Source organism: Macrotis lagotis, chromosome 5 (genome assembly GCF_037893015.1).
Source record: "Macrotis lagotis isolate mMagLag1 chromosome 5, bilby.v1.9.chrom.fasta, whole genome shotgun sequence".
NCBI lineage: Eukaryota > Metazoa > Chordata > Mammalia > Peramelemorphia > Peramelidae > Macrotis > Macrotis lagotis.
Genome location: NC_133662.1, coordinates 216,991,097 through 217,017,701, shown reverse-complemented (window position 1 = coordinate 217,017,701; position 26,605 = coordinate 216,991,097). Strand labels below are relative to the sequence as shown.

Below are 26,605 nucleotides of genomic sequence, written 5' to 3'. Positions count from 1 at the left end.
ACTGCGCCACCTAGCCACCCCTACTTTTGCCTCTAGAATAAAAATTCATACATATTTTTAAGCTTACTTATAACCTCTTAGGTCTTAACTTCAGAAAATGTCCAGAGGTTATTAGCATCTAAATGAATTGGGAAGGGTGAAATCCTAGAGCATATAGTGCCTCCTTTAGTTTGAAAACTTCCTAAATGTATATTTTCTTTCTTTTGTACTTCCCCCCCTAGGAATGGGGGTGGGGTGGGGGGGTGAGTGGGTTGGAGGGGGGGTAGGGAGGGGAGAAGCAGCACTCTGGAAATTGGTAGGGTGAATTCTCTGCCAATAAGACCAGTCAGTAAACATTTATTAAGGGCCTACAATGTGCCAGGAACTAAGTATGCTCTGGGGATACATAAAGGAAAAAAGAACAGTCCCTTCTCCTCAAGGAGCTTCTGCTCTAAAGGGGAAAGAGACAAGACTCAAAATGAAATTGAAGGAGGAAGGGAAGGGCAAAAGGAGAGGATAAGAACAGGTACCAGAGGTCAGGCATGGTGAAGTCAGTTAATAAAGGTCAAAACAAGGCAGCCATGGGGCAGCTAGGTGGCACAGTGAATAGAGCACCAGCCTTGGAGTCAGGAGTACCTGGGTTCAACTCCGACCTCAGACACTTAATAATTACCTAGCCGTGTGGCCTTGGGCAAGCCACTTAACCCCACTGACCTGAAAAATCTAAAAATAAACCAAAAAACCTCCCAAAACACCAAAAACAAAAAAAACAAGGCAGCCAGGTAGGAAATGAGGAGGCAGCAGTATTCTGTAATCAATTCAGGAGCAATTTGTAACAGAAGCCTCTATTCACTTAATGTTCTACAGGGGTCACTGTAGGTAGCAAAAAGAAAATATAAATACTGTAGAACTGTTGAACTCCCAATTTGTAATCTATCTTAGACCTACATTTGACACAGAACAACTTAACTTACAGAAACAACTTACAAACTTCTTGTATATAAAATATTAAGTATCTGGTATACAATCTGGCAACATCAACAAATTATAGTAATAATATTATCAACTAGGATATTTTTTACAGCAGATATGTCCAACTCATGGCAGTAGGCCACCATGGCCTCAGATGCCATGCATGCGGATGTTATTACATTTTATTATTATATTCATTGGCACTATGGATTTCACTACAGTCATAAATAAATATTAAATTCTACATGTAGCCTTTGACAAGTTTTTGTTGGGTGATGCAGCTCAGAAGAGCTAAAAGGTTGTATATTAGAGGTTGCAGGTATCATTTTGACATGTCAACAATACAAGGATAATTGAAGATTTCCTAAAAATTGATATGAGTATGAAAAGTAATTATTTTCACATTTATATAAAGGACAAATGATAAAAAATTTAAGAGATGGAAGGGACCTCAGAGGTTATCCAGCTTCCACTTGAAGACTTCCAGTGATGTGGAATCTGCTAACTTGTGGACAGTTCTGCATGGACATTTTCCCTTAAAATGGGCAGAAAACCCAAATTTGCAACTCTTATCCAATGCTACTAGTTCTCCCCCTATGAAGTCAAACAGAGTAAATGTAGAATCTTTCTTTACTATGAAAGTTCTTCAATTATCTGAAGATAATGGGAATCTTCTAAGTCTTTTTTTTAAAGGTCAACCTCCCTTGTTCCTGACTTGATCATATGGTATGATCTTTATCGATCTCACTTTCCTAGTCATATTATCCCTGTCAACATCCTTCTTAAAACATGGAACCCTAAGTATAACAGATGAAGTCTGACCAGGGCAGGGACTATCAAGGGATAGGGAGGGCCCTTCATGTTGGATTCCATGCTTCTTTTGGGTAAAAGTACATCTCTAAATAAGTCTTGCATTTCCTCACTCCAAGTAGGTTTCTGGTCTCAAAAACAACTGGCAATGTTTTTTGTTTCTACCAAATGGATATTGCTTGTAGAGTTAAAGTTTTCCTAATTAGAAAGTACACATTTGTTGGGGGTTAATGAAGAGTCTTTGGAAAAGGCATGTAGAAAGTAGGAGAATGGAGATTTTTGGAAGGAACTTTGTTTTACTTTCAACTATTCCCTATTAGTATTACTTTTCTCTCTCTTCTCTTTTAAAAAGATTCTAAACTAAATAAAATGGTCATTCCCATATACACAACAGAACAAAAAGATGATTATACCTTATACTAAAGATTTCTTATGAACAAATTACTTCTCTCTCTCTCTCTCTCTCTCTCTCTCGGTTTTTTGCAAGGAAAATGGAGTTAAGCGGGAATCCAAAGGCCACACAGCTAGGTAATTATTAAGTGTCTGAGGATGGATTTGAACTTAGGTCCTCCTGACTCCTGGGCCAGTGCTCTAACCACGGAATCACCTAGCCGTGCCCCCCCCATCACAAGTCCTTTAAAATTGTCTCTAAGTGGATTTTTTTTATCATTATTTGGTCCAGTGCAAACTTCAGGTGTTTGCTAAAAAATTTATTTTACATAATCTTTTTTTTTTTTAGGTTTTTTTGGCAAGGCTACCTTAAGGCTTAAAGTGGCTTGCCTAAGGCCACACAGCTAGGTATGTAATCCTTATAGATCTCCTTAAACAGATTTGTTTTCCTCCTTCCCTTAATGGCTATTCCAAATATGTTCATTCCTCTTCATACCTTTGACCACAGTTCCCTCTTCATCTTACATCTCTTAGAAGTCTATCTTTATCTTCATCCCTGGCCCTTTTCCTAGTTAACATAATTCCCACTAAATGTATAATTCTATGTGATCTCATCCTTTCTTTTTTTTTACATTTTTTTTTGCAAGGCAAATGGGGTCAAGTGGCTTGCCCAAGGCCACATGGCTAGGTAATTATTAAGTGCCTGAGACCAGATTTGAACGCAGGTACTCCTGACTCCAGGGCCAGTGCTCTATCCACTGCGCCACCTAGCTGCCCCGTTGATCTCATCCTTTCCAGCAGATTGTCCCCTCTATCATTCCTACTCTCTAATCTTCACACTCTCCCAATCTAGGAGATCCTACTTTACTGCTTAAAAATATGCCCATCCCCGATAACTATCTATCTATATCTCTCCTCCCCTTTTAGGTTAAATTCCTGGAGAAAGCCTTCTACATATACTCAAGCTGAGTCAAAATAAATGAACAAATAATTTTCTAAGAAAGGAATCCAAGCTATCAAAGTCATTTGCAAATAAATGCTCCAAGTCACTAAGAAATAATAATAGAAATGAAAATTAAAGCAACTCTGAGGTTCCATCTCACACCCATCAAACTGGAAAAGTTGACTGAAAAATTCAATTCTTTCTCTTTTCCCAAAATGTCACTGAATATATGGCATTATTTGGCATATTATATGGCATTATAATGACATATTTATACAATTATAAACATAAAGGAGTTATGTTAGGGGAGTGGGGAGAGCAGAAGCTTCAAAGATACATTCAAACTGGACCTTAAAGTCTTAAGAACCTGAGAAGAGAGTTTTGGTAGGAAATTATACAATGCAGTTGCCCATATAAAATTTGCACTATTACCTTCATGGAGCATAGATGAGGGAGGGTGACAGTCATACCTATCTGAGGGAAATGAATTCTTACTCCTTGGCAGGATGGATAGTCCAAGGAAGAGATAATCAGTGGCCCTGGGTGTCTTACAAAAACCAGTTCTGTAAGTTTTGGAAGTTTATGCTATGGAGTTCTTTTTCCTTCAGCATAAAACAGGTCAACCAGATCCTTCTTGTGTCTAATACAAGAGAATATTTTCATATATTAAGGTATCCATGGATAGCACATAATACACAAAGTAGCTCAATAAATGGGAAAGCAGATAAAAGAAATGTTTAGATAGAAATAATTACTTTCCCACTTTACCATTGTTTCAGAGCAACACTGACAGCAGCAATAATCACAACTCAAACTTATGTAGTAATACATTTCCAATGACAATCCTATGAAGTATTCCAAGTATCTCCTTTTTATAGATGAAACTGAGTTTCAAAAGAGACAAGCAACTTGTCCAAGTTACAACTATTAAATGTTAGAACCAGAATTGAATTCAACAAACATTTATTAAGAGGCAAAAAAAATACAGGTTTTTCTGACCAAGACCCCTGCTCTTTATACCATATCACACTGCTCCAAAAAGTAAAGCATTATTAATAAAATAAGTAGTTTAATCATCTAAGACTGTGTTCTTATAGAGGACATAAAGCCTTTAGTTTCAGAAGCAATTAGAAGGGCTTAACTTCTCTGAATCTGTACTTAATTCATTACTGCCCCCTAAAGTCCTACACTTGCCACATTAACTTTTTTGCCCAATGTTGGAACACCATGACTGATGATGAAATGGGAGATCATCACAGAAAACTACCCCATTCTCTTCAGAATTACTATTTTTTTTTTAGGTTTTTACAAGGCAAATGGAGTTAAGTGGCTTGCCCAAGGCCACACAGCTAGGTAATTATTAAGTGTCTGAGACGGGATTTGAACCCAGGTACTCCTGACTCCAGGGCCGGTGCTTTACCCTCTATGCCACCTAGCAGCCCATCAGAATTACTATTAGCACAATGTTGGTTACATTGAATATGACCAGAATTACAATGCTATTTATATGTAAAAACAAAACATTTTAAGTGCCAAACAGTCAATTTATAAATAAATACCAGATTTCACCCCTTTCATAAAATAGAAATTCAATCATTTAGCATTTTCTGGAATCTATTAAACTGTTTGCACACGTTTCTACTTTGCTCCCTCATGGTATCTACTGAATCCTAAAGATTATTTCAAAATTATGAACGGATAGAATATCTTCAACATAAAACTCTATTAAGATAAATTAAACTAAAGTATCATAAAGGAAACAGCAGTTTCCTTATCTAGAGACACTACCAACTTCATAGGATTGGTAAAATGACAATGTTTTGTTAAACCTCAAAGCCTTATTAAAATATGAATTGTATTAAGAATGATGATTTATATGGAAATAGAACCCTAGGCCTGTGTGACTGTCATACATCTAGAAAGTTTGACATTACTGCAAAGTCTGTGGCTAGATCAGTATCGCTAATTGAAAAACATGAAGAGAAATCTTGCTTACCTTCTAGATAGACAAATAAAAGGTATATATGCTTATGTAACTTGACATTATCTATAAATATTTTATCTCTCTGATTAGTCTAGAGAAGGGTGTTAAATCTCAGTGGTCTGCTTTTGAAAGTATTCATAAATAGTTCTGCAGATTCATTATTTTCTCAAATATCTCACTTCTCTTACTGAATATCTCCCATTGTTTTGATTCTGCACCTTCTATCCTTTGATTTTGTTTTAACAAGATTATTAAGAAGTTTTGTTTTACATCATCTATGGAGATGACTGACAAGACTTGGGACTCTTATGCTGCAACATGTCATCAACAAAGAAAATGCTCTAGCTGTTCAACTACCAGCCAGCTATTGGTGAATTGCTCCATGCTGATAATAATCATATTTACCTAGAAATTTAAAGCTAGGCTAAAAGGTGTGACTTTCATTCTCACTAAGCAACAGCCCTGAGCCGGGTGGAGTGGGGTGAGAACTATAGGGACTAAGAGCTGGGCCCCAGTTTTACTTTGTCTCTGGTCTCTTGTTTCTCTCTCTTACACACACACCATGTAACCTGTTATTGTACGAAGGGGAATGATTTCCAAACTGGAAAAATTTCATGTCACCTAAAGCAGAGAGGTAATAGAGGGTTAAACTAGTTTAAACACAATTTTGCAAGATATCTAGCCAGGCAATTTCAAGAGATGGGCATTTAAGGATGAAAATGTACTTAAAGCACTGAGGATACAAAGAAAGGTGTAAGATGATCCCTGTCCTCAAAGAGCTTACAGTCTAACAGGAAAAGATGACATGTAAACAAGAAACACACACATGTGTGCATATACATATATAGAGACATAGATATATAGCTTTATGACATTTGTAAATGATCTAAAATTAAGAGGATCAGGAAATGCTTTCTGGAGAAGGTTCCAAACCTTTAGCTGGGATTAGGAACCCGGAGGCTCAGATGAAGAAAAGCCTTCTAGGCATGGGGGACAGCCAGTGAAGATGTCTAAGATAAGGAGATGAAAAGTATCTCTTTTTTTGGGAAATAGCATGGATGACAGTATACCTGAACTGAAGATGATGGAGTATAAGGTGTAAAAGACTAGAAAAAGTGGGGCAGCTAGGCAGTGGATAGAGCACCAGCCTTGGAGTCAGGAGTACCTGAGTTCAAATCTGTCCTCAGACACTTAATAATTACCTAGCTGTGTGGCCTTGGGCAAGCCATTTAATCCTATTGCCTTGCAAAAAAAAAAAAAAAAAAAGAATAACTACAAAAGCAAGTGGGGTAGGTACAGAATGAGTGAGGGAAAACATGGAAGACCCAAGGCCCCACTGTTATCCAGTTAATGTTAAAGAAACCAAAAGGCCTCTAGCTAATTAAGTGGATACATTATGGATGATTTAATGTAGAAAAATTAGACAAGAATTGACAAATAACAAGATATGAAGAGATTATACTTGATAGAAGAGGAGGTATCCCCACAGAGAAGATCACCTTATCAAATATAACTCAAAAACTACTGTAACCCAGCACAAACCAAACTAAACCAACCTAAATACTTCCAAAACTACTTAGAGTAGGATATTCTCAGACCCAGAATATCATTCTATTCAAATCCCAGTGATATCCCTTATCTTACCCTGTGATAAAACTACATATACACACAAATACCCCTTTTGATGACTGCGAACATTTATTATTAGTATGTTGACAAGTTTACCAAATATCATTTTCATATGCTTAACAACTCTAAATATACCAGTTATCTACTAGATAGATCAGAGACCACACACAATCTTCTCTTTTGATTTTAAATAGTTGATATGTCAATTGTTACATAAATTACAATAAGCAGGCACAATCTGTACCTGAATATTCCTACCCCCAAGGTCCCAGAATCTCAGAATTTCAGAGTTAAGAATCTCAACAGTGCAGCAACATGAGAGTGATGTTCAACCTTGAAGGACTCGCTCATTCCATCAGTGCAACAATCAGGAACAATTTTGGGTTGTCTGCAAAGGAGAGTGCCAGCTGTATCCATATAAGGAGCCGTGGAGTTTGCACAAAGTTCAAGGACTATTCCCTTTAATTTAGAAAAAAACAGATATCTTATTGTCTGATCTTGTCACCTCTTAGACTTCTCTTCTTTAATGATATGATTTCTCTCTCATCACACCCAATTTGGATCAAGGTACAACATGGAAACAAAGTAAAGACTGACAGAGTGCTTTCTGTGGGGGTGGGGGTGGGGTGGGGGGAGGGAAGCAAGATAGGGGGGAAAACTGTAAAACTCAAATAATATCTTTAATAAAAATTAATTAAAAAAAAAGAATCTCAACAGTGACCTTAGTCAATATATAGTATCTAGTCAAATTACTACTATAAATATACCCTTTGCCTAGGGGCTTCTTCCTAATTATTTCATCAAAACTTTTGAGTTTTATTTCCTCAAGACCTTGTTGAGTGAATAAATCAATCCAAACTTCTCACATAAAACATGAACTTTAAAAGTCTTATTTAAAAGAAGTAAATACTATGGGTATTGTAGGCACTGAAGCAGGTCAAGTGGGGGAAAATATTTCTGGATGGGCTGGTCATTCATTCTCTTCAATTTATCAATAAATGATCACTTATTAAATTACCTCCTATTAAGTACCAGGCACTAGGTTAGGTCATGGAAATACTAATGCACAAAATAAAAATTCCATACTAGCAAGAAGTCTACATTTTAATGGGGGAAGAGAAGCACAAATCTAAGCATTCACAAAATAAACACAAAGGCAATAGGTACAAATATAAAATAATTAAAATCACAGTAGCTTGCAAAGGACACTAGCATTGAAAGCATGAAAATTTCTATGTAGAAGAAGAACATTTAAGCTTTGTCTTGAAAGATGAGACTTCACTAGACTGCTAGGCAGATGCTGGGTACTTCATTTCTTAAAAGCATTAAGAATGTACATCATTCAGAGAGCACTGGAGAAAGATGCCAGTGGATGTGAGCAGGATGAAATCCATAAATAAGGAAGCACAAAGAATGGACATAAAGGATGATATCAGACAAGTACATGATTGACAAAATGGCTGAGTGGTTGGGTAAAAGTAGAAGATGATGATAATAATAAGATAGTATTCTCCTAGGGCCCGAACAATCCTCCTGTGGTATCATATTAGACCATGGACATTGCTGCAAAGGATGGGCTGCCATGAATGCTTGTGAACTAAAAGGCTCAAGAGACGATCTACAATGTTAAGATCACAGATCTGTTTGGGGACATAGCTGCAAAGTACTGAATTTGCGTGGCTATCAGTTTTCAGACATATATATGTGTACACACACACACACACACACACACACACACACACACACACACACACCTTTCTATCCTTTCAGTTAAACATGTGGAAAAAGCTCTCTCTCTCTACTCTTATTGCCTTCACTTCTCTCATTTCTCAACATCTTGCAACTGGTTTCTTACTTCCCTTAACTGAAACTACTCTTTCCAAAGTTATTAGATATCTCTTATTTGCCAAATTTGATGGCTTTTTCTCAGGTCTTAATCTTTCTTGACCCTTTTGTCCTCATGCATACTATTCTAGTGGTTCTTCTGGTGACTTCTTTTCAGTCTAATTCCATCATCTATACAGTATTCTTTTGCCGTGAATTTGCAAGTCAAAGTTTTATTCTTCCTTCTCTTTATATTTTATCTCAGTGATCTCATCCATTCCCATAGGTTCAATTATCATCTCTCTGCACATGTCTCACAGACTTCGAAATTCATTCATATTCTCTCTCTCCAGTCTGACACCATCAACTGCCTAATGGGTACTTTGAATTGAAATACTTCCCAGACATTATAAATTTAGCAGATCCAAAACAGAACTCATTCTCTTTTTTCTCTTAAACTTAGCCCACTCTGATCATCACTGACATTCTAGTTAGCAGTTACATAGCCCTATAATAGGGGCATCATGCAGAGTGCACTATAATAACTTCATTTAGATGCCATAACTCTGGGAGGGAGATAACAGTATTATTATTTTACAGTTGAGAAAACTGAGTAAGCAGGAGTGTCTTGGCCAGGGTCATAAAGTGAGTGTGAAGCACCATTTAAGCTCAGGTCTTCTAAGTTCCAGATCCAGTACTCTATAAACTGTACCACCTAATTGTCTCAATTTTATTATCATTATTCCATTCTCTTCACTTATGTAACAATAATCCTAATAAAGATGATTCTCATTTCTGATCAGGTTTACTGAAATAAGGCCTCAATTGCCTTTAACAAATTGTAAAGTTCCTCTAATGATATCAAAACAAAGGCCCACCTTTATTATATCTATATCCTACCGGTAGTGCTCTGGTATAGCTATGAGTTATTTATAGTTAAAAAGAATTAAAAAAAAAAGAGTATTAACAGAAAAAATAGGGGATATAAGACTGTGACATACAACTAATAAGGAACAATGAAGAAGAGATAGATAAAAGATCGCGCCCCGCCCCCTCCAAAAAAGGTCTGGTCACAAGACAAAAATCAAGGAGAATCAATGGTTATTTCTTGTAATCCAATGATATTCTTGATTGTCATGAGGCCAGGGTTAATTTATAGCAGGGCATGGAAATGGGTTACATTGTAACAAGAAGCATACATAATGATCAGAACAGACACCCAGGGACAGCTAGGTGGTGCAGTGGACAGTGCACCGGTCCTGGAGTCAGGAGGATCTGAGTTCAGATTTGACCTTGGGCAAGTCACTTAACTCCATTGTCTTAAATAATTAAAAAAGAAAAAGAACAGATACCCATTAGTAATATTTTATATCCAGGAACAACATTTTTTTTTGGGGGGGGTCAGATTACTTTTTTGATCTTCCAGAAAATTCAATGGGAATATAGAAGATACAAACACAAATTCATTTTACAATAAATTTTGCTAGTATTCCTCCTTTATATTTTGAAGGTGAGAAAATCATGTGAAATATTTATTTCCACCTGACGGCATAAAAATTAGTGCTTTTAAAGAGGTATTTTATATTTTCTTCTATTTTTTCATTTAAAACTTGACTGATTCCTTGTGTCTCATAAAATCATTATTTTTCACTAGCCCAATTCTAATTCCCAAGGAATTACTTTCTTCAGTTAGCTTTTTTTTTATTTGGCCAGTTCTATTTTTAAAGGATTGTTTCTTTTTTTCCATTTGTCCAATTGTATTGTTTAAAGAGTTTTCTTTTATCCATTTGATGAACTGTATCATTTATTTAAGGCAATGGGGTTAAGTGACTTGTCCAAGGTCACACAGCTAGGTTATTAAGCATCTGAGTCTGTATTTGAACTCAGGTCCTCCTGACTCCAGAGCCTGTGCTCTATCCACTGTGCCACCTAGCTGCCTTGATGAACTATATTTTTAAAGGAGTTGTTTTCTTCAGTCAATTTTTATGTTTCCTATTCAACTGTTGACTCTCTTGCATACCTCTTCATTTCTTTTCCCAATTCTTCTACATGATTTTAAAAATTCTATTTGGGCAACTAGGTGGCAGTGGATAGAGCACCGGCCCTGGAGTCAGGAGGACCTGAGTTCAAATTCGGCCTCAGACGCTTAATAATGACCTAGCTGTGTGGCCTTGGGCAAGCCACTTAACCCTATTGCCTTGCAAAAACCTAAAAAAAAAATTCTTTTTGATCTCGTCAAAGAGGACTTTTTGGACTGGAGATCAATTCATATTGCCCTCTGAATCTTCATACACAGACCTTTCCCAGTGTCCTCTCTGAGACAGTGTTCTGATCTTCCTTATATGAGGTAAGTGTTTTGACTTTCCTTAGAGGATTTTTAAAACTAAATTTCAAAGCAACACATTGAACATTGATAGCTATCTTAAATTGTACAAAAATTTCACTAGTCCGGATAGAAAGTAACTTATTTGATATAGGTTAAAAATGTAGTCATGAAAAACATTACCACAATAGTCATGTTTATAAAGTAAACATAACCCCTCCAAAGTAAAAAGAAACCTTAAAAAAATAAAGTTAAAAAAGTATGCTTCAATATTCAGATACCATCTGTTGTATTTCTGGGATAGATAGTATTCTTTATCTTAAATCCTTCAGGGTTCTTCTGGGTCACAGCATTGCTGAGAAAAGGTAACTCATTCACAGTTGATCATCTTATAGCACTATTACTTTGTACATATAGTACATTTCTTTTTTTATATAGTACATTTCTCATTGCATCTGCTCATGCAATTTTTTTTACTGAAAGTCTCCCGTTCATCATTTCTTGTAACAGAATAGCATTTCATCTTAATCACAAACCACAATTTGTTCAGCTGTTCCTCAACTGATGAGCATCCCCTCAATTTCCCATTCTTTGCCATCAGAAAAGAGCTATTTTATGATCCCTGTACATAGAGGTACTTTTCCTTCCTGTTTTTCATCTCTTCTGGAATACAAACCTAGTAGAATAGCATTGCTAGGTCAAAGGATATAGACATGGTTTTAATAGCCTTTTAAGCATACTTCTAAGTTGCTCTACAGAATTGCTGAATTCTTTCACAATTCCTCCAGCATTGCATTAACATCTCCATATTTCCTATTTCCCCCCTAACATTTGTCATTCTTTCTGTCCTGTTCGCCAATTCAATAGTTATAAGGTAGTACCTCAGAATTGTTCCAACTAGAATTTCTCTTGTCAAAAATTAAGACATTTTAAAAAATGATTTAAATGGGGGGGCGGAGCCAAGATGGCAACGAGAGGATCCTCTCTTAGGTGTTCTCTCATAAAACTTATAAACTAAGGACACTAAATTTTTGAGAGACAGAACCCACAGAGGGACCCAGTGAGGCAGTTCTCTGACTCAAGGTAAGCTGGAAAAGAGCAGCCTGGCTCACAGCAGTGGGGAGCACCGGGCACAACTTGGGGAACAGCTGGGGGACCTCAGCAAGAGTGAGCACATGAAGCCCAGTCCTCAGGGCACACAGCTAGCAGCAGTCCAGATCCAGGAAACAGAAGCAAGGGGGAGCAGGTAAGCAGGAGCCCCCAGGGCATGAGCCCACTGAACCTAGGGAGGGGAGTGAAGAGAGAGAGAGAATGCAGAGCTCTGTTCTCTGCTCCTGGAACAGGACTCTGGGGTTCTGACCACATTTAGATCCTAATCGCAGTCTAGGCCCCCTCATAGAACAGCAGGGCCCCGCCCCACCTCAGCCCCATGGCAGAGGGGGGTGCATATGGTCATTCACAGACCAGGAGGGAGGACAGAGCCTCACACACTGAGATCCTTGTGGGAGTGTCTCAAAAGCTCAGGAAACACCCCAAAACCAGGCTCAGGCTGGGAAAATGAGCAAGCAGAGAAACAAGAGGAACACCATTGAGAAATGTTTTGCCTGTGAGCCCAAGAATGATCAAAACACTCAGTCTGAAGATGAGGAAGCACAAGCTCCTGCATCTAAAGACTCCAAGAAAAACAGAAATTGAGCTCAGGCTATGACAGAGCTCAAAAAAGACTTTGAAAATCAAATGAGGGAGCTAGAGGAAAAAACTGGGAAAAGAAATGAGAGAGATGCAGGAAAAACATGAAAATGCAGTCAGCAGCCTAGTCAAGGAAATCCAAAAAAATGCTGAAGAAAATAACATGCTAAAAACCAGCTTAGGTCAAATGAATAAAACAGTTCAAAAAGTTGAGGAGAAGAATACTTTAAAAAGCAGAATTGACCAGATGGAAAAAGAGATAAGGAAGCTCTCTGAGGAAAATAAATCCTTCAGACAAAGAATAGAACTCAGGGAGATTGCTGAATTTATGAGAAATCAGGACTCAATACTGCAAAACTAAAAGAATGAAAAATTAGAAGAAAATGTGAAACATCTCGAAAAAAACTGATATGGAAAACAGAGAAAAGATAATTTAAAAAATACTGGAACACCTGAAAGTCATGATCAGGAAAAGAGCCTTGACATCATTTTTTTTTTAGGTTTTTTGCAAGGCAAATGGGGTTAAGTGGCTTGCCCAAGGCCACACAGCTAGGTAATTATTAAATGTCTGAGACCGGATTTGAACCCAGGTAATCCTGACTCTAGGGGCCGGTGCTTTATCCACTGTGCCACCTAGCTGCCCCCTTGACAACATTTTCAAAGAATTATTACAGGAAAATTGCCCTGATATCCTAGAAGTAGAGGGCAAAATAGAAATGGGAGAGAATCTACAGATCTCCCCAAGAAAGAGATTCAAAAATAACAACCCCCAGTAATATTATAGCCAAGTTCCAGAACTCCCAAGTCAAAGAGAAAATATTACAAGCAGCCAATCAGGATCACACAGAACTTAGCAGCACTACATTAAAAGCTCGTAGGGCTTGGAATATAATATACTGGAAGGCAAAAGAGCTTAGAATGCAACGGAGAATCAACTACCCAGCAAAACTGAACATCCTCTTCCAGGGAAAAAGATGGACTTTCAATGAACCAGGGGAATTTCAAATGTTCCTTTTGGAATGGCCAGAGCTGAACAGAAGGTTTGATCTTCAAATACAGGACTCAGGTGAAGCATAGAGATTGGGGGAGAAGGGGAAAATATGAGGGACTTGATGATGATGAACTGCATGTATTCCTGTATACAAAAATGACACTGATAATACTCATATGAACCTTCTCATTTAACAGAGCAGGCAGAAGGAGCTTTTATAGATGAAGCACAGGAGAAAACTGAATTTGAAGATATATTGTAGTATAAAAATGGAGTCAATAGAAAAAAAGGGAAATGTAATGGGAGAAAGAAAAAGGAGAGGAGGAATAGGCCAAGATATTTCATATAAGATTTTTCTTTGTTACAACGAGCTATTGCAATGATATGGAAGGGGGAAAGGCAAGGGGGAATGAAGGAATCTTCGCTCTCATCAGAGGTGGCTAGGAGAGGAAGCAGCATATATACTCAATGGGGTATAGACATCTGGAGTAAGGGGGGGGGACAGGGGGAAGGGGGGATCTGAGTGATGGAGGAGAGGATAGAGCATGGGGGGAAGTGATCAGATATAACACATTTTCTTTTTTTACTTCTTGCAAGGGGCTGGGATTGGATGGCCTGTCCGGGACCATAGGGGCTTGGGGCCTCTTGGCCCCAGGGCCAGGGATCTGTCTGCCGCGCCACTCAGCTACCCTACAGCAGGTCAAAGTGAAAGGAGAGAGAAAATATAGTACATAGAAGTGGAGAAATACAAAAGGAGGGAGTTGTGATCAGCAACGGCAATGGTGGAAAAATATGGAAGTAACTTTTGTGATGGACTTATCATAAAGAATGTGATCCACCTGCGACAGAGCTGGAGGTGTTGGAACACAGTCTAAAGCACATTTTTTATTATTTTTTTGGGGGGGTTGGAGGGCAAAAGGGGCTGGGTGGCCTGCATAGCAGGGTGATTGTTGGGTGTCTGAGGCCAGATTCAGACCTGGGTGCTCCAGGCTCAAGGGCCAGTGCTCTGTCCGCCCCCCCAGCCGCCCCCTACTATTATTACTATTTTATTTTATATCTTTTTTTGGTTTATGCAGGGCAGTGGGGTTGGGATGGCTTGCATGGCACACAGCTGGGTGATTGTTGGGTGTACGGGGCTGGATTTGGGCTCAGGTGCTCCTTGGTCCAGGGCTGGTGCTCTGTCCACTGTGCCACCTGGCCACACCTACAATTATTACTATTATTTTTTTTTATTTCTTTTAGGTTTCTGCAAGGCAAATGGGGTTAAGTGGCTTGCCCAAGGCCACACAGCTAGGTAATTATTAAATGTCTGAGACCGGGTTTGAACCCAGGTACTCCTGACTCCAGGGCCAGTGCTTTATCCACTGCGCCACCTAGCTGCCCCTATTATTTTTTTTAATTTTAATTTTTTTCTCTCCCCTTTATCACTCAAGCAAGTCTATTTTTTGGGGGGGGGGCAGGGGGTATTTTGTTTACTCTTTTTGTTTAACTCTTTATTCTTTAACAAGAATATTTTATTAATGTATAAAAACATTGTTTGTACAAAATGAGAATAAATATCAAATTTTTAAAAAATGATTTAAATGGATAGCATTGATAACCTCCTGAAAACTATCCATATCTTTTCATCATTTGTCAATTGGGTAATGGCTCTTATTTTTTATAAATTTGACTCAGTTCTTTTTAATTAAGAAATGATGTCTTTATCAGAGAAACTTAAATATTTTTTTCCCCCACGGTTGCTACTACTAACTCTATTTTCCTCCATCTTATTCTCCCCACTCTACCCCTACTAATTCTATTCTCCTCCGTTTACCCATTCCCTCCTCAAAAGTTTTGCTTCTGATTACCCCTCCCACAATATTCCCTCCCTTCTACCACTTACCTCCCCCCACCCCCTTTCTCCCAAATCTTTCCTCTTCTACTTTCTTCTAGGATAGGAAAAATTTCTATACCCAACTAAGTGTGTAAATCATTTCCTCTTGGAGTCAATTCCAATGCAAGTTTCTACTTCACTGCAAAAGCTTTTTCTTACCTCTTTCATGTGAAGCAACCTACCTCATCCTATATTTCAACCCTTCCCTTTCCCCCCAATACATTCTTTTCTCATCTATTAAAATATTTTTATTTATATATATTTTTATATAATGTATTTTCCTTTCATATTCAACTCCCACCTGTAGTTTGTTTATATATGCCTCTTCTAACTGCCTTCATGTGGAAGTTCATTTGAGCTATGAGTATCATCTTTCCATGCCCGAATATTGAGTTCCTTATGATTTGCCTTTCCTGTTTACCTTTTTAGGTTTCACTTGAACCTTGTATTTGAAGATCAAATTTTCTGTTCAGCTCTGGTCATTTCATCAGGAAAGTTTGAAAGTCCCCTATTTCATTGAATGTCCATCTTTTTTTCCCTGAAAGGGCCCAGTTTTGCTGAGTAGTCGATTCTTGGTCATAATTTTAAGCTCTTTTGCCTTCCGGAATACCATATTCCAAGTTCTATGATCCCTTAATATAGAAGCCACTAAATCTTGAGTTATCCTAACTGTGGCTCCATGATATTTGAATTGTTTCTTTCTGGCTGTTTGCAATATTTTCTCCTTGACTTGAGAGTTATGAAATTTGGCTATAATATTCCTGGTCGTTTTTCATTTTGGGATCTCTTTTAGGAGATGATTGAAGGATTCTTTCAATTTCCATTTTACCTTCTCTTTCTAAACTATCAGGGTCGCTTTCCTGGATAATTTCTTTAAAAATGATGTCGAGTTTCCTTTTTGGTCATGGATTTCAGGTGATCCAATGATTTTTAAATTATCTGTTTTCCAGGTCAGTTGTTTTCCCAATCAGATACTTCTTCTAGTTTTTCATTTTTTTAAAAATTGTTTCATAATTTCTCACAGTTATCAGCTTCCCTTTGCTCCATTCTACAGTTTAAGGAATTATTTTCTTCAGAGAGTTTTTGGATTGGCCATTTGGCCAATTCTGCTTTTTAAGGCATTCTTCTTCTCACTGTCTTTTTGGACCTCTTTTTCCATTTGGCCCAGTCTGATTTTTTTTTTTTTATGGTTGTTGTTATCTCCTTCCCCAAGCTGCTGACTTGATTATCAGGATACTACCACATTCCTCTCATTTCTCCTCCAAATTTTTCCTCTACCTCCTTTCTTTGATTTTCAAAATACTTTTTGAGCTCTTCCATAGCCTGAGCCCAATTCATATTTTTCTTAAGAGGTTTTGGATGTAGATATTTTAAGTTTGTTATTTTCTTCTGAGTGTATATATTCCATATGACCATAGTAACTCTCTGTAGTTGGATTTTTTCCTTCTGTTGCTTGTTCCTTTCCCCAGCCTATGACTTGATTTTAACTCTTTGGTAAGATGGGGCTTTTCTTCCAGGCTGGAAGATGTACTGTTCAGGCTTTTGAGAGTTTTTGAAGTTGTTTTCAGAGATACTTCTAGGGATCTACAAGTTTTCAATTCTTCCAAATCTTATGAGAGGTCATAACTATTCTCCTTGCCTGTGCTCTGGTGTGTGGGTGACCATAAGTACTCCTCTTTCTGAACTGGAACTGTAAGAAGAGTACCTACTATGTTTAGGCAGGAACCTCTATTGTGCTTCTCATCCTCTTCCTGGGACTGGGGTCCCAGATTGCAACCCAGATCTGAGTAAAGGCAAAGCAACAGATTCCTGCTGCAGGGATAGCAAAGAGACTTAATATCTCCTTCAGATCTCCCCTTACTGTCTGGGGGCTGAGAGCTCTGGAAGCAGCTACTGCTGCTGATTCAGGGGCTCATTCGGCCTGCTCCTGATCTGCTGGGGTCGGGTTTGTGCTGCTGAGCCTACACTGGACCGGGCTCCAATTCTGTCCCAATACAGCAGAATTTTCCTGCTGACCTTTCAAGTTGTACTTGGCAATCTCTGGGCTGATAGGTCTAGAAACCACCTTGGCTGGGCTACCACTTCCTGTTCTGGAAACTCGTGCTTCTCTTGTTCTTTTTCTCACTCTGGTACTGCAGACCTTTCCAAATTGTCTTGGGTTGGAAGACTTTCACTCAGTCTTTTTGTGGATTCTGTTACTCTAGAATTTGGTTAGTCATTTAAAGGTATTTGGAGTGATTTAGAGGAGAGCTTGAGGGAGCCTGCATTTACTCTGCCATCATGGCTTTACCTCCAATTAAAGTGTTTTGTCATTTCAATCTATTACATAGAATATTGGAACCAAGCAACATCAGTGAAATCAGAAGTGATACCTGTTTTTTTTTTAAAAAAAGTCACCATCAATGACTGGAACCATCCTTTGTAATAAAAGTCTAGTTAAGTAAAATAAACCAACATACTGGCTATGTCTGATAACATATGCCTTATTCTGCACCTACAGCACCTCTTTGCCATTTCACTATTAGTCCTATGAAATCAATGATGACATTCTTGTTTTCTTTTAGTAGTCACGTGAATTATTCTCAATTGAGCTTACTATGTTCTTCATTCATTTACAGCTTGCCAAGTTTTTTCTGAATTTTTCAGATTCAAAATTTCTTATACTGCTATAATTTTTAAAAAATGTTACAATTTGTTAAGCCACTAGTGAATAGATCTCTATTTTTTGCTTCCGGTTCTTTACTATTACAAAAAATACTGCTACACACACACACACACACACACACACACACACACACACACACACACGTGTATATGTATATTTATGTATAGATGGCACTTTTGCCTTTTTTCTTTGATCTTCTTCATGTGAGCTCAGTGGCAGTATGGCTGGATCAGAGTATGTAGTGTTTAGTTATTTCTCTGGTGAGTTCCACAATGTTTTCCAAAACAGAATAATTCAGAGCACCAGTATTAGTGCGATATTTCTAACATTTATCATTTTTATCTTTCATATTGTAAATATGACAATTGCAAAACTTCAGAGTTGTTTAAATTTCAATTACTAGGGATTTGGAGTATTGTTTCACATAGCTGATAGTTTGCATTTCTTCTTTTGAAAAATGCTTATTCATATATTTTGACAATTTATATATTGAAGAATCTTACAGTTTTAGGACTAAGATTAGAACCAGTTTTGCAAATTTCTGCACTTTCAGCTTCCTGGTTTATTTGAAAAGATCATGACCATTTCAGGTAAAAATGCAGAACTTGAAAGAGCCCACTTCCTCTTTTGTTAAAGTCATAAAATCTTCAGCAATTACAGCTAAGAGGCTCACTGCTTTCACTAGCTTTTTCAGATAAAGCATACAAATTTGGTAAGGAGAAGTCTTTATCTCAAGTTACAATTCTTTTGGAAAATATTTAGCACTAATTTCAGAAAAATCAAATTATGTGAAGACTAAAAGTAATAAAAATATATTCAGGATTATCATGTGTTATTACAAAAATCAATCTCTGGTTTTGCTGAATTGTGTTTTTTCCTTTTTCTTTTTTAATCTTTGATATCAGGGAAGGTTTTTGGTAAGGAAGGCAGAGAGGGAAATCTCTGATAATCAATTTGATGTCAAAATAAAAAAATAAAATATATTCTCTACTCTCTCCAAAAACGGAACATAACTCTCTTAAGCTTTCTCCATTTACAATCTACAACAAACCAAATATAAGTTTGGGTCACATTCAAAAGGGGAAATATCAGAACATTTAGATTTTCCTTTAAAGAAAAACTGAAAAACAAATCAAGGTTTCACAATTTTTAGTTTTTTTTAAAACCAGTTTTAATAATGTCACAATTGTGAACATGACATTAGACTAAAGTCTAATCTAAAGAATTTTTTTTATCAACTTCAAGATATTCTTAACCATAAACATACTAACCAAATAATATTTTCTTTTCCATTTCTTTGGCCTCCGAAGAGAGTTAAATATAGAAAGAAAATGTTGAAATGACTATGATTAGAGTGAGGCCACAGATACATTGAGCTATATGTCAAGACAATAATGTCAATAATGACTCATCTGTGGAAAGAATTATGTACATTCTAATCAAACAAAACTTTAAAAATGTTTAGCAATGATTTGCACAGTAAGTCTGGTCCAGAGTAGACAGTTTACTGCCGACTGAAAGTAGAGGACTTTCATAAAGTTAGGTAAGACAGGTACAAAAACTCGATGGCTTGGTAACTGCTGAAGATCACAGTTATAAACAGTAGTAGGTAGCATTTAGAAATCACTGGAATGTGTGCAAAGCTCTTTACAAATAATGTCAGTTTATCTTCACCAAAATTCCAGGAAGAAGGCACTATTATCCCCATTTTATAGATGAAAAAATTGAGGAAGAAAGAGGTTAAGGGGGACTGTTCAGCCTCATAAAACTATTAAGTGTCTGAAGCTGTATTGGAACCCAATCTTCAATTCAATGTGTAGGGTCTGAGATTTCTGACCCCCAAACTGTTTTTTTCCCCCCGAGACTTCATGCTTCCCTCCAGAAAAGTGTTTTTACAAAATTATTTTTATATCCCATAGAAAGGATGCTTAGTTTATCTGGTTACAAAGCATGCCCTCCCTGCGGTGCTTCCTCTAGTCAATGAAATAAGATTAACGTAAATTTCAGTCTCCAATCAAATCCCATTCTATGAACAAGCCCCTGTGGGACATCATTTTTCTGAGTTTCAGTTCCCTCCCTTGTAAAGGACTTAGTGAATGACTACTTGGTGATAAGCCAGCCCTGTGTGAGGCATCAGTGAGAAAGGCATATCACAAAGAGTCTCTTGCAAGGAACTGATTAAAATTTGTGTTCATTACCTGTTTTCTACCTTCACCAACAGGGTTGGTGTGGGAAAAATAATGAGTTATTATTAATAGCAATTTTATGTAATAAAATGCTTAATGTTTTGCCATAAAGTCACAGTATTTATGAGAAAGAGGCTTCTAAAGCTCAAACTACAAATATTCTTGAACATCTCTATGGAGACAGCTAGGTGGCCCAATGGATACAGCACAGCCCTGGAGTCAAGAGGACCTGAGTTCAAATCCGGTTTCAGACACTTAGTAATTACCTAGCTGTGTGATCTTGGGCAAATCACTTAATCCCATTCCTTGCAAAAACTAATAGAGAATCTCTATGAAAGTTATCATCCTGGTATAATACAGTTTTTTCTCTGCAAATGAGTCTAAATTACCCTTTAACTTCATCTCTTACTGTCTCAAAAAATTCCAATTTACATGGAATTAGAAAAAAACAACAAAAATAAAAAATCCCAGCCATACAACAAAATGATCTTGAAAACTGAATTAGATGGGAAAGGCCAGCAATGTGCAAATACAAAAAATCTAAGTCAAAATCATACTGTTTTGTTAGAATGAAACCATAGTAGTCGCTTCTCAATTATTCCCACAAATGGAGGAGTATATGATATAATTAGTCTGAGTCAGTTCTACTTGTTTTAGAGTTTATCATGAAGATGAGATCTGAGGATGTGTCTATGTGTCCAGTTAAGTGACCAAAATTATATTTTGCTTAGTCTGACATTATTAGACAACAGGGATTATGCTTTATGATGGAAAGAAGTTCTGATATTAAAATCTGTTGTGGAATTTTCAATTAATACAAAGTTAGGAGCAACTGTCAATACAATAAACAGTAAAATCAAATTCCAAAAAAGATCCTAACGTTAGGGATAAATGCAAAGTTTTGCACTTGAATTCAATAAATCAACTTTATAAAATACAAGATGAGGAAGGCATTGATAGATGCCTGTGAAAAAAGATCTGCAAGTTTTATAAGACTTTAGGTTTTTCTTTTGCAAGGCGAATGGGGTTAAGTGGCTTGCCCAAGGCCACACAACTAGGTAATTATTAAGTGTCTGAAACCGGATTTGAACCCAGGTACTCCTGACTCCAGGGCAGGTGCTCTATCCACTTGCACCATAAACATTAATAAAGTAAATGCTATAGCAGACAAATAAGCTAAAACAATTTCAATGGTTTTAAGAAGCAGTTGGTTGCTCAGGACTAGGGAGGGTGATAGTCAATCATTCTGGCTTAGTCAGACACGTAGACATAGATTTAAGACTTTACTAACAATCTCCCATGACCCTACAACAATCTTGTGATTTTCTCAAAAGTTTCTCAAAGTCCTCAAAGGTGAGATAAGTTCTATGGATTTTACTATTTTTACACATGTTATCTTAGGAGAGGCTGATAGAATTGTAACTATTTCTTTAGCTTAGAGAAAACTGTGGGAAGAAGGAAAGAGAACACATGGCTTTCTTCAAGCATTTGGTTTGGTCCCCAAGGCAACTTGGGGGAAATCACAAAGTAAATTTAGTCTCCATTTAAGGACAAATTCCCTAAAAATTAAAGTTATCCAAAGTGGGATTCCCTATCACCACAGGTATCCAGAAATGGCAGGATGGCCTGCAGAAGGGATTCTGCTCATTTTTTTTTTGCAAGGTAATTGGGGTTAAGTGTCATGCCCAAGGCCATACAGCTAGGCAATTACTAAGTGTCTGAGGCTGCATTTGAACTCAGGTCCTCCAGACTCCAGGGTTGGTGCTCCATCCACTGCGCCGCCTAGTAGCGGATCCTTCTCTGGTCAACCAAATTTTCACAAATAACCATTCATTCATTTAAACATTTGTCGGCCTCTTTATATCCAATTATTTCTCTAGTTTATTATATTCTGTTAAAAATAAACAGATGGTATATACTAGTATCTCCAAAGCCATTTTAATTTGCTCTGGTGGAAGCCATTTCCCTAAACGGTCAGTCTCTGCTTCTCAATCCATTTTAAATGAAAAGGACGCGCTGTGGCCTCACACTGCTGAGTATCGATTAAGGGCAGCGGAGGTGCCCGGCTCCGCCTGCTGCGCCGCAGTCCGCAGGGGCGCCGGTGCCCGGGCACCGCTTCCCTGGCCCGCTGCGGCCGGCCGCCGTGCCAGGCTCGGGGGACCCGGCGGAGCCTTGGGGATCCCTCGACTTGTCGGTCGCGCCCACTTCCGGTGCCCTCGGTCCCAAGGCCAAGTTTCGGGGCTCGCTTTTAACCGGCGCCCCAACTCCCTCCCGCCGAGGGGACCCCGCAGGACCCGCTCGCCGCCTCTGGCATTTTTACTTTCAATGGCGGGCGGGCGCCCCCCAGCCGAGGGGGCCCCGAAAACGGGGGGCGGGAAGCGAAGTAAATAATACATACAGCGCGCAGGCCCCCCGACCAGGAAGTGACTGGCCCGAGCGGCGCCGAGGGCAGGGAGGGGGCACGAGCGTCACGGCACGGCTCGTCGCCTCCGGACGGTGCCAGGCAGAGGAGCCCCCCGGCCGAAGCAGCGGCGGAGGCTCGGGGCCCCCCGAGCGGCGGCCCGGTGAGCGCCCCGCCCGGGCCTTCCTCTCTGGGGGGGCCCCGATCCGGGCGGGTCGCGCCCCCCCGGTCCCCGCGAGGCGCCGGCGGAGGGTGGGGAGAGGCGAGGGGCGGTCCGGTCCCTACCTTCTCCTCATCCGACACCCGATCCTCGAAGTCGGCCATCTTGGGCTGCTCTGGCCCAGCCCGGCGGTCCGCGCGAAGCACGCCGGGAAGGAAGCGGGCCGACGGGAGGGCGGGGGCGGGGGCCTCCCGGAAGCCGGGCGCGCCGCGGCGCCATGTTTGTTGAGGGCGCTGGGCGGAAGTCCCCGCCGGCCCGGGCCGCGCTCGCCCTTGGCCCTGCACTTAGCGAAGCTGCGAGGCGCGGGGGGCTCTCCCCTCCCCCCCCGACCACGCGGCCGGCCCCTCGGCGGGGGCTCGGCGCAGGATGAGCCGCGGCCTGCAGCGCCCCCCGGGGCCGGAAGGGAGGGCCCCTGCGGGCGCCTCGGGTCCGCCGGTATCCCAGCATTCCCGCCGCCGCCCGCTCCCCCAGCGCCCGCGGGACCTGCAAGATGGCGGACGGCGGCGGCGGCGGCGCGGCCCCGGCGGCGCCCACTGCGCCCCCTCCCGAGGGCAGGGGCTGGCGCGCGGGCTGGGCCCGGCGCCTGCGGGCCGGGCGGGCCGGGCTGGCCGGGGCCGGCGCCTCGCTGTGGCTGCTGGCCGGCCTGGCGCTGCTCTACGCCCTGAGGGCGCCCCTGAGGCTGGGGGAGAACCTGGCGGCGGGTGAGAGGCGGGCCGGGCGGGCGGGCGCGGGGCGCGGGGCGCGGCGGGGGAGGGGAGGAGGGGGCGCCCGGGCCCCGCCCCGCCCCAGCTGATTGTCAGGCGGCTGCCCGGCCCCTCCCCCGCCGGGAGCCCCCGCGCCCACCGGCCGGGGCGACGTTTTGGTATTCCCAACGCGAGGCCAGATTCCCAGAGATTGCGTTTGAACTTGAATCCCCTTTACAACTTAAACTTAAGCTAGAAAAGTTCAAAGCTTTGGGGGCGCCCGGTCCATATTGTTCTCCCCCTATGGGGGGGAGTGTGGCACGCTGTCCTTGCTTAAAAACAAGGTGATCATCAGCAAAAATCTGACTCTTCTGCAAGCAATGACGTCATTTCAGTTCCAGTCGCCCTTAGCCAGAGGGAAATTTGAGATGTTTCCTGAAGCGGATGAAAATCCACAGCGCTTTGCCAGGGAGATGCGGCCCTGACGCTCGGGACCCGGGCCTCTGGTTTGTGTCTGGCAACCTGTAGGTCCAGTTCAAGGGTAGAGATGTGCTGGAACCCTGCCCGGGGCCGGCACAGCTGGGCAGAGGGCCGGCCTGCCTCTGCGGCCTTGAACGCCCATTTCATTTCTTGGACCAGTTTTTCTCCTATATAATGCCGGTTTCCTTTTAGCTCCAAATCCTTCTATTCTTGCTTTGTAAGGAGCTCTTTTAAGAGGCAGTAAGGGGGGTGGCTAGGTGGCGCAGTGAATAGGAGCACTGGCCCTGGAGTCAGGAGGACCTGGGTCCACATCCAACCTCAGACACTTAATAATGACCTAGCTGTGTAGCCTTGGGCAAGTCACTTACCCCATTGCCTTGAAAAAAAACTAAAACAAAAAAGAGGCAGTAAGGGATGGGTGCTGCTTAGAGAGCAGACTTCAGATTCAGGGCCAAAGTAGACTGAAGTGAAGCAATCAGCTGTGTGAGCCTGGACAAGACTTAGCTGTGGAACAACTGGTCACCAGTCTTTTTTCAGTAGAGGGAATCTCCCTCAACAGCACTGAATAGGTCACGGGCTTGGACCAAGGCACTGTGGCCAAGGCAAAGAAGAGGAAGACTTGCTCGTAGCCTTTAGAAACAGGGCATAATCTGGAGTAATAAAGCATAAGTTGAAATACAAGGTGGAACATGAAGGTAAAATGAAAATGGCAAGAAGACACTGGTGAAGATGAAGGACATCTGAAGTGGAGGACTCCGAGCCAGACTCAGAGGTGGAGTTTGAGGAAGAACAGACTCCTTCCTGCTGCCCTGAGCTTCCTGGTTTATAGTCATTGCTCAGGGTAGGAGTGTGATGTAGTTCAAGAAATAAGCAGAACAGCAAACAATAACAGCAAACATCATTGGATGGTGCAACCAGAGAATAAAACACTTGTTAAAAGTCGAATGAACCTGGTATTATCAACTCATTTTTAATTTTTAAAAATGTCCTTCAAACTTAGAGTATTTAAGAAAAATAGTTTCCTGAAGTAAATGTTTAGTCCATTGTTTAGAGTGTGAGGTTAGAACCAAAGCCAAAATCATCCTCAGAGTTCTTCCTGACACATTTGTTATTCAATTGTTTTGATTCTTTGACCAGTACCTCAGAAAGATTTTCTCAGAATGAATGGTTCCAGATTGATGCCCTCCATTTTCTCAGTCAAACTTCAAGTATTCTTTTTTGAAGTAATGTCATTACCTCAGCAAAGCAATTAAGGAGTGACTTGTCTCTAGTAGAACTAATATCTAAAGGATGTGTAGTTAAATTTTTACAATATAATTGAATATGACCAAAAGGTTCTTGGTTTCCTTCACAAAAACAAGCATTTTCCTGATTTTAGATACTTTTTGGAATTTCACAAATCAAGGACAGAATTCTAAGAACATTAAGTTTTAATTCTGCATAAGAAGTAATAAGAACATGAAAGTTGTTGGTTGCAAGTAATCTTTTGGAATTTCCATTTTTCTAAGGAGATTTGTCTGTATTAATCACTCTTATTCCTATATACATCTATATTTTCATCTTCATTAAATGCCTCAAAATGTGTTTTCACTTGGACATTATTTTCGTGTTGCAGTGACAGCATTTTTAAATTCTTTGACTCCAAAATTCTACGTGGCACTGACAGGGACATCATCTCTAATATCTGGACTAATATTTGTAAGTATTAATTTATGCTGTGCATTCATTAGTGCAAATCTTGAAAAACAGATGATGAGAAAGTAAATTGTGAATGTGTAAAAATCAGATAAAGCAGGAGGGTAGGATGCTTGTCCTAGTGAACTCTTATTTCTCCTCTCTAGGTGGTGCTCTCCAGCTATAGTAGAAATAATGGCATTTGTTTAGTTGTAAGAGATGTTTCACATTAACTTTAATGTACTGATTATTAAATTAAAGTGAAAAGCTGATCATAATACATCGATTACTTTGATTCATTTTTTTGCATTATTAAAGAATCAAGGGTAAAAGTGTGGAAATGTAAGCCTCAGAATAAAATTATTGGTAAATCATATTCATAGTTAAGCAAGCATAAAATATATTTAAACATTGTCCCTGAAACCAATAGGTTTTTAGCATGCAAAAAGAAGGAAAATTTAAATAAACTTTCTGTAATAGCTTTAAATAAAAACATGATACTTATTCAAAGTTAAATTTATTATGTTCTAAATTTAGGTATGCATGAAATACAACCTAAGGTTATTTCTAAAACCAGTAGATTTTTAAAGATGCAAAAGAGGGAAGGTCAAAGTTTTTTGTGATATCTTTAATTGTCATTCTATGTGTTGTAAATTAGTACTCTATAAAACCGTGTGTTTAAAAATTCCTTGTATTTATATAGCTTGAGCTGGGTTATGGAAAAATATAATAATATATTTCCAGTGTAATATTTTAAAAGCAGTAGGACCCACCATTTTATAATATTGTAATTATCAAAAAAAAATCATTGGTAGTTCATTTTGGCAAAGGACAATTTGTTTTTCCTGACTTTGAAGCATTCAAATTTTAGTTTTCATGTCTCATG

General features: G+C 39.7%; 2 protein-coding genes across 11 annotated transcripts in view; one reads left to right on the top strand and one right to left on the bottom strand.

Annotated features, from left to right (window-relative positions):
• The window catches only part of CAPZA1 (capping actin protein of muscle Z-line subunit alpha 1), a 45,558-nt gene extending 22,496 nt beyond the window's left edge, over positions 1 to 23,062 (bottom strand). Inside the window, exon 1 of one of the 3 annotated variants that reach the window (XM_074188451.1) lies at positions 22,948 to 23,062. In XM_074188451.1, the coding sequence (XP_074044552.1) occupies positions 22,948 to 22,986 (39 nt within the window). In that variant the 5' untranslated portion in view covers positions 22,987 to 23,062. Of the gene's footprint in view, positions 1 to 6,951; positions 7,294 to 22,947 lie in introns of those variants that run through there. The other 2 variants (XM_074188452.1, XM_074188453.1) reach the window with 2 other exon arrangements.
• Positions 23,063 to 23,258: 196 nt separating this feature from the next.
• ST7L (suppression of tumorigenicity 7 like) overlaps positions 23,259 to 26,605 on the top strand; it is a 187,233-nt gene continuing 183,886 nt past the window's right edge. For 7 of the 8 annotated variants that reach the window (XM_074188445.1, XM_074188444.1, XM_074188449.1 and 4 more), the window contains exons 1-2: positions 23,347 to 23,583; positions 25,661 to 25,743. In XM_074188445.1, the coding sequence (XP_074044546.1) occupies positions 23,373 to 23,583; positions 25,661 to 25,743 (294 nt within the window). In that variant the 5' untranslated portion in view covers positions 23,347 to 23,372. Of the gene's footprint in view, positions 23,584 to 25,660; positions 25,744 to 26,605 lie in introns of all 8 variants that reach the window. The other variant, XM_074188450.1, reaches the window with a different exon arrangement.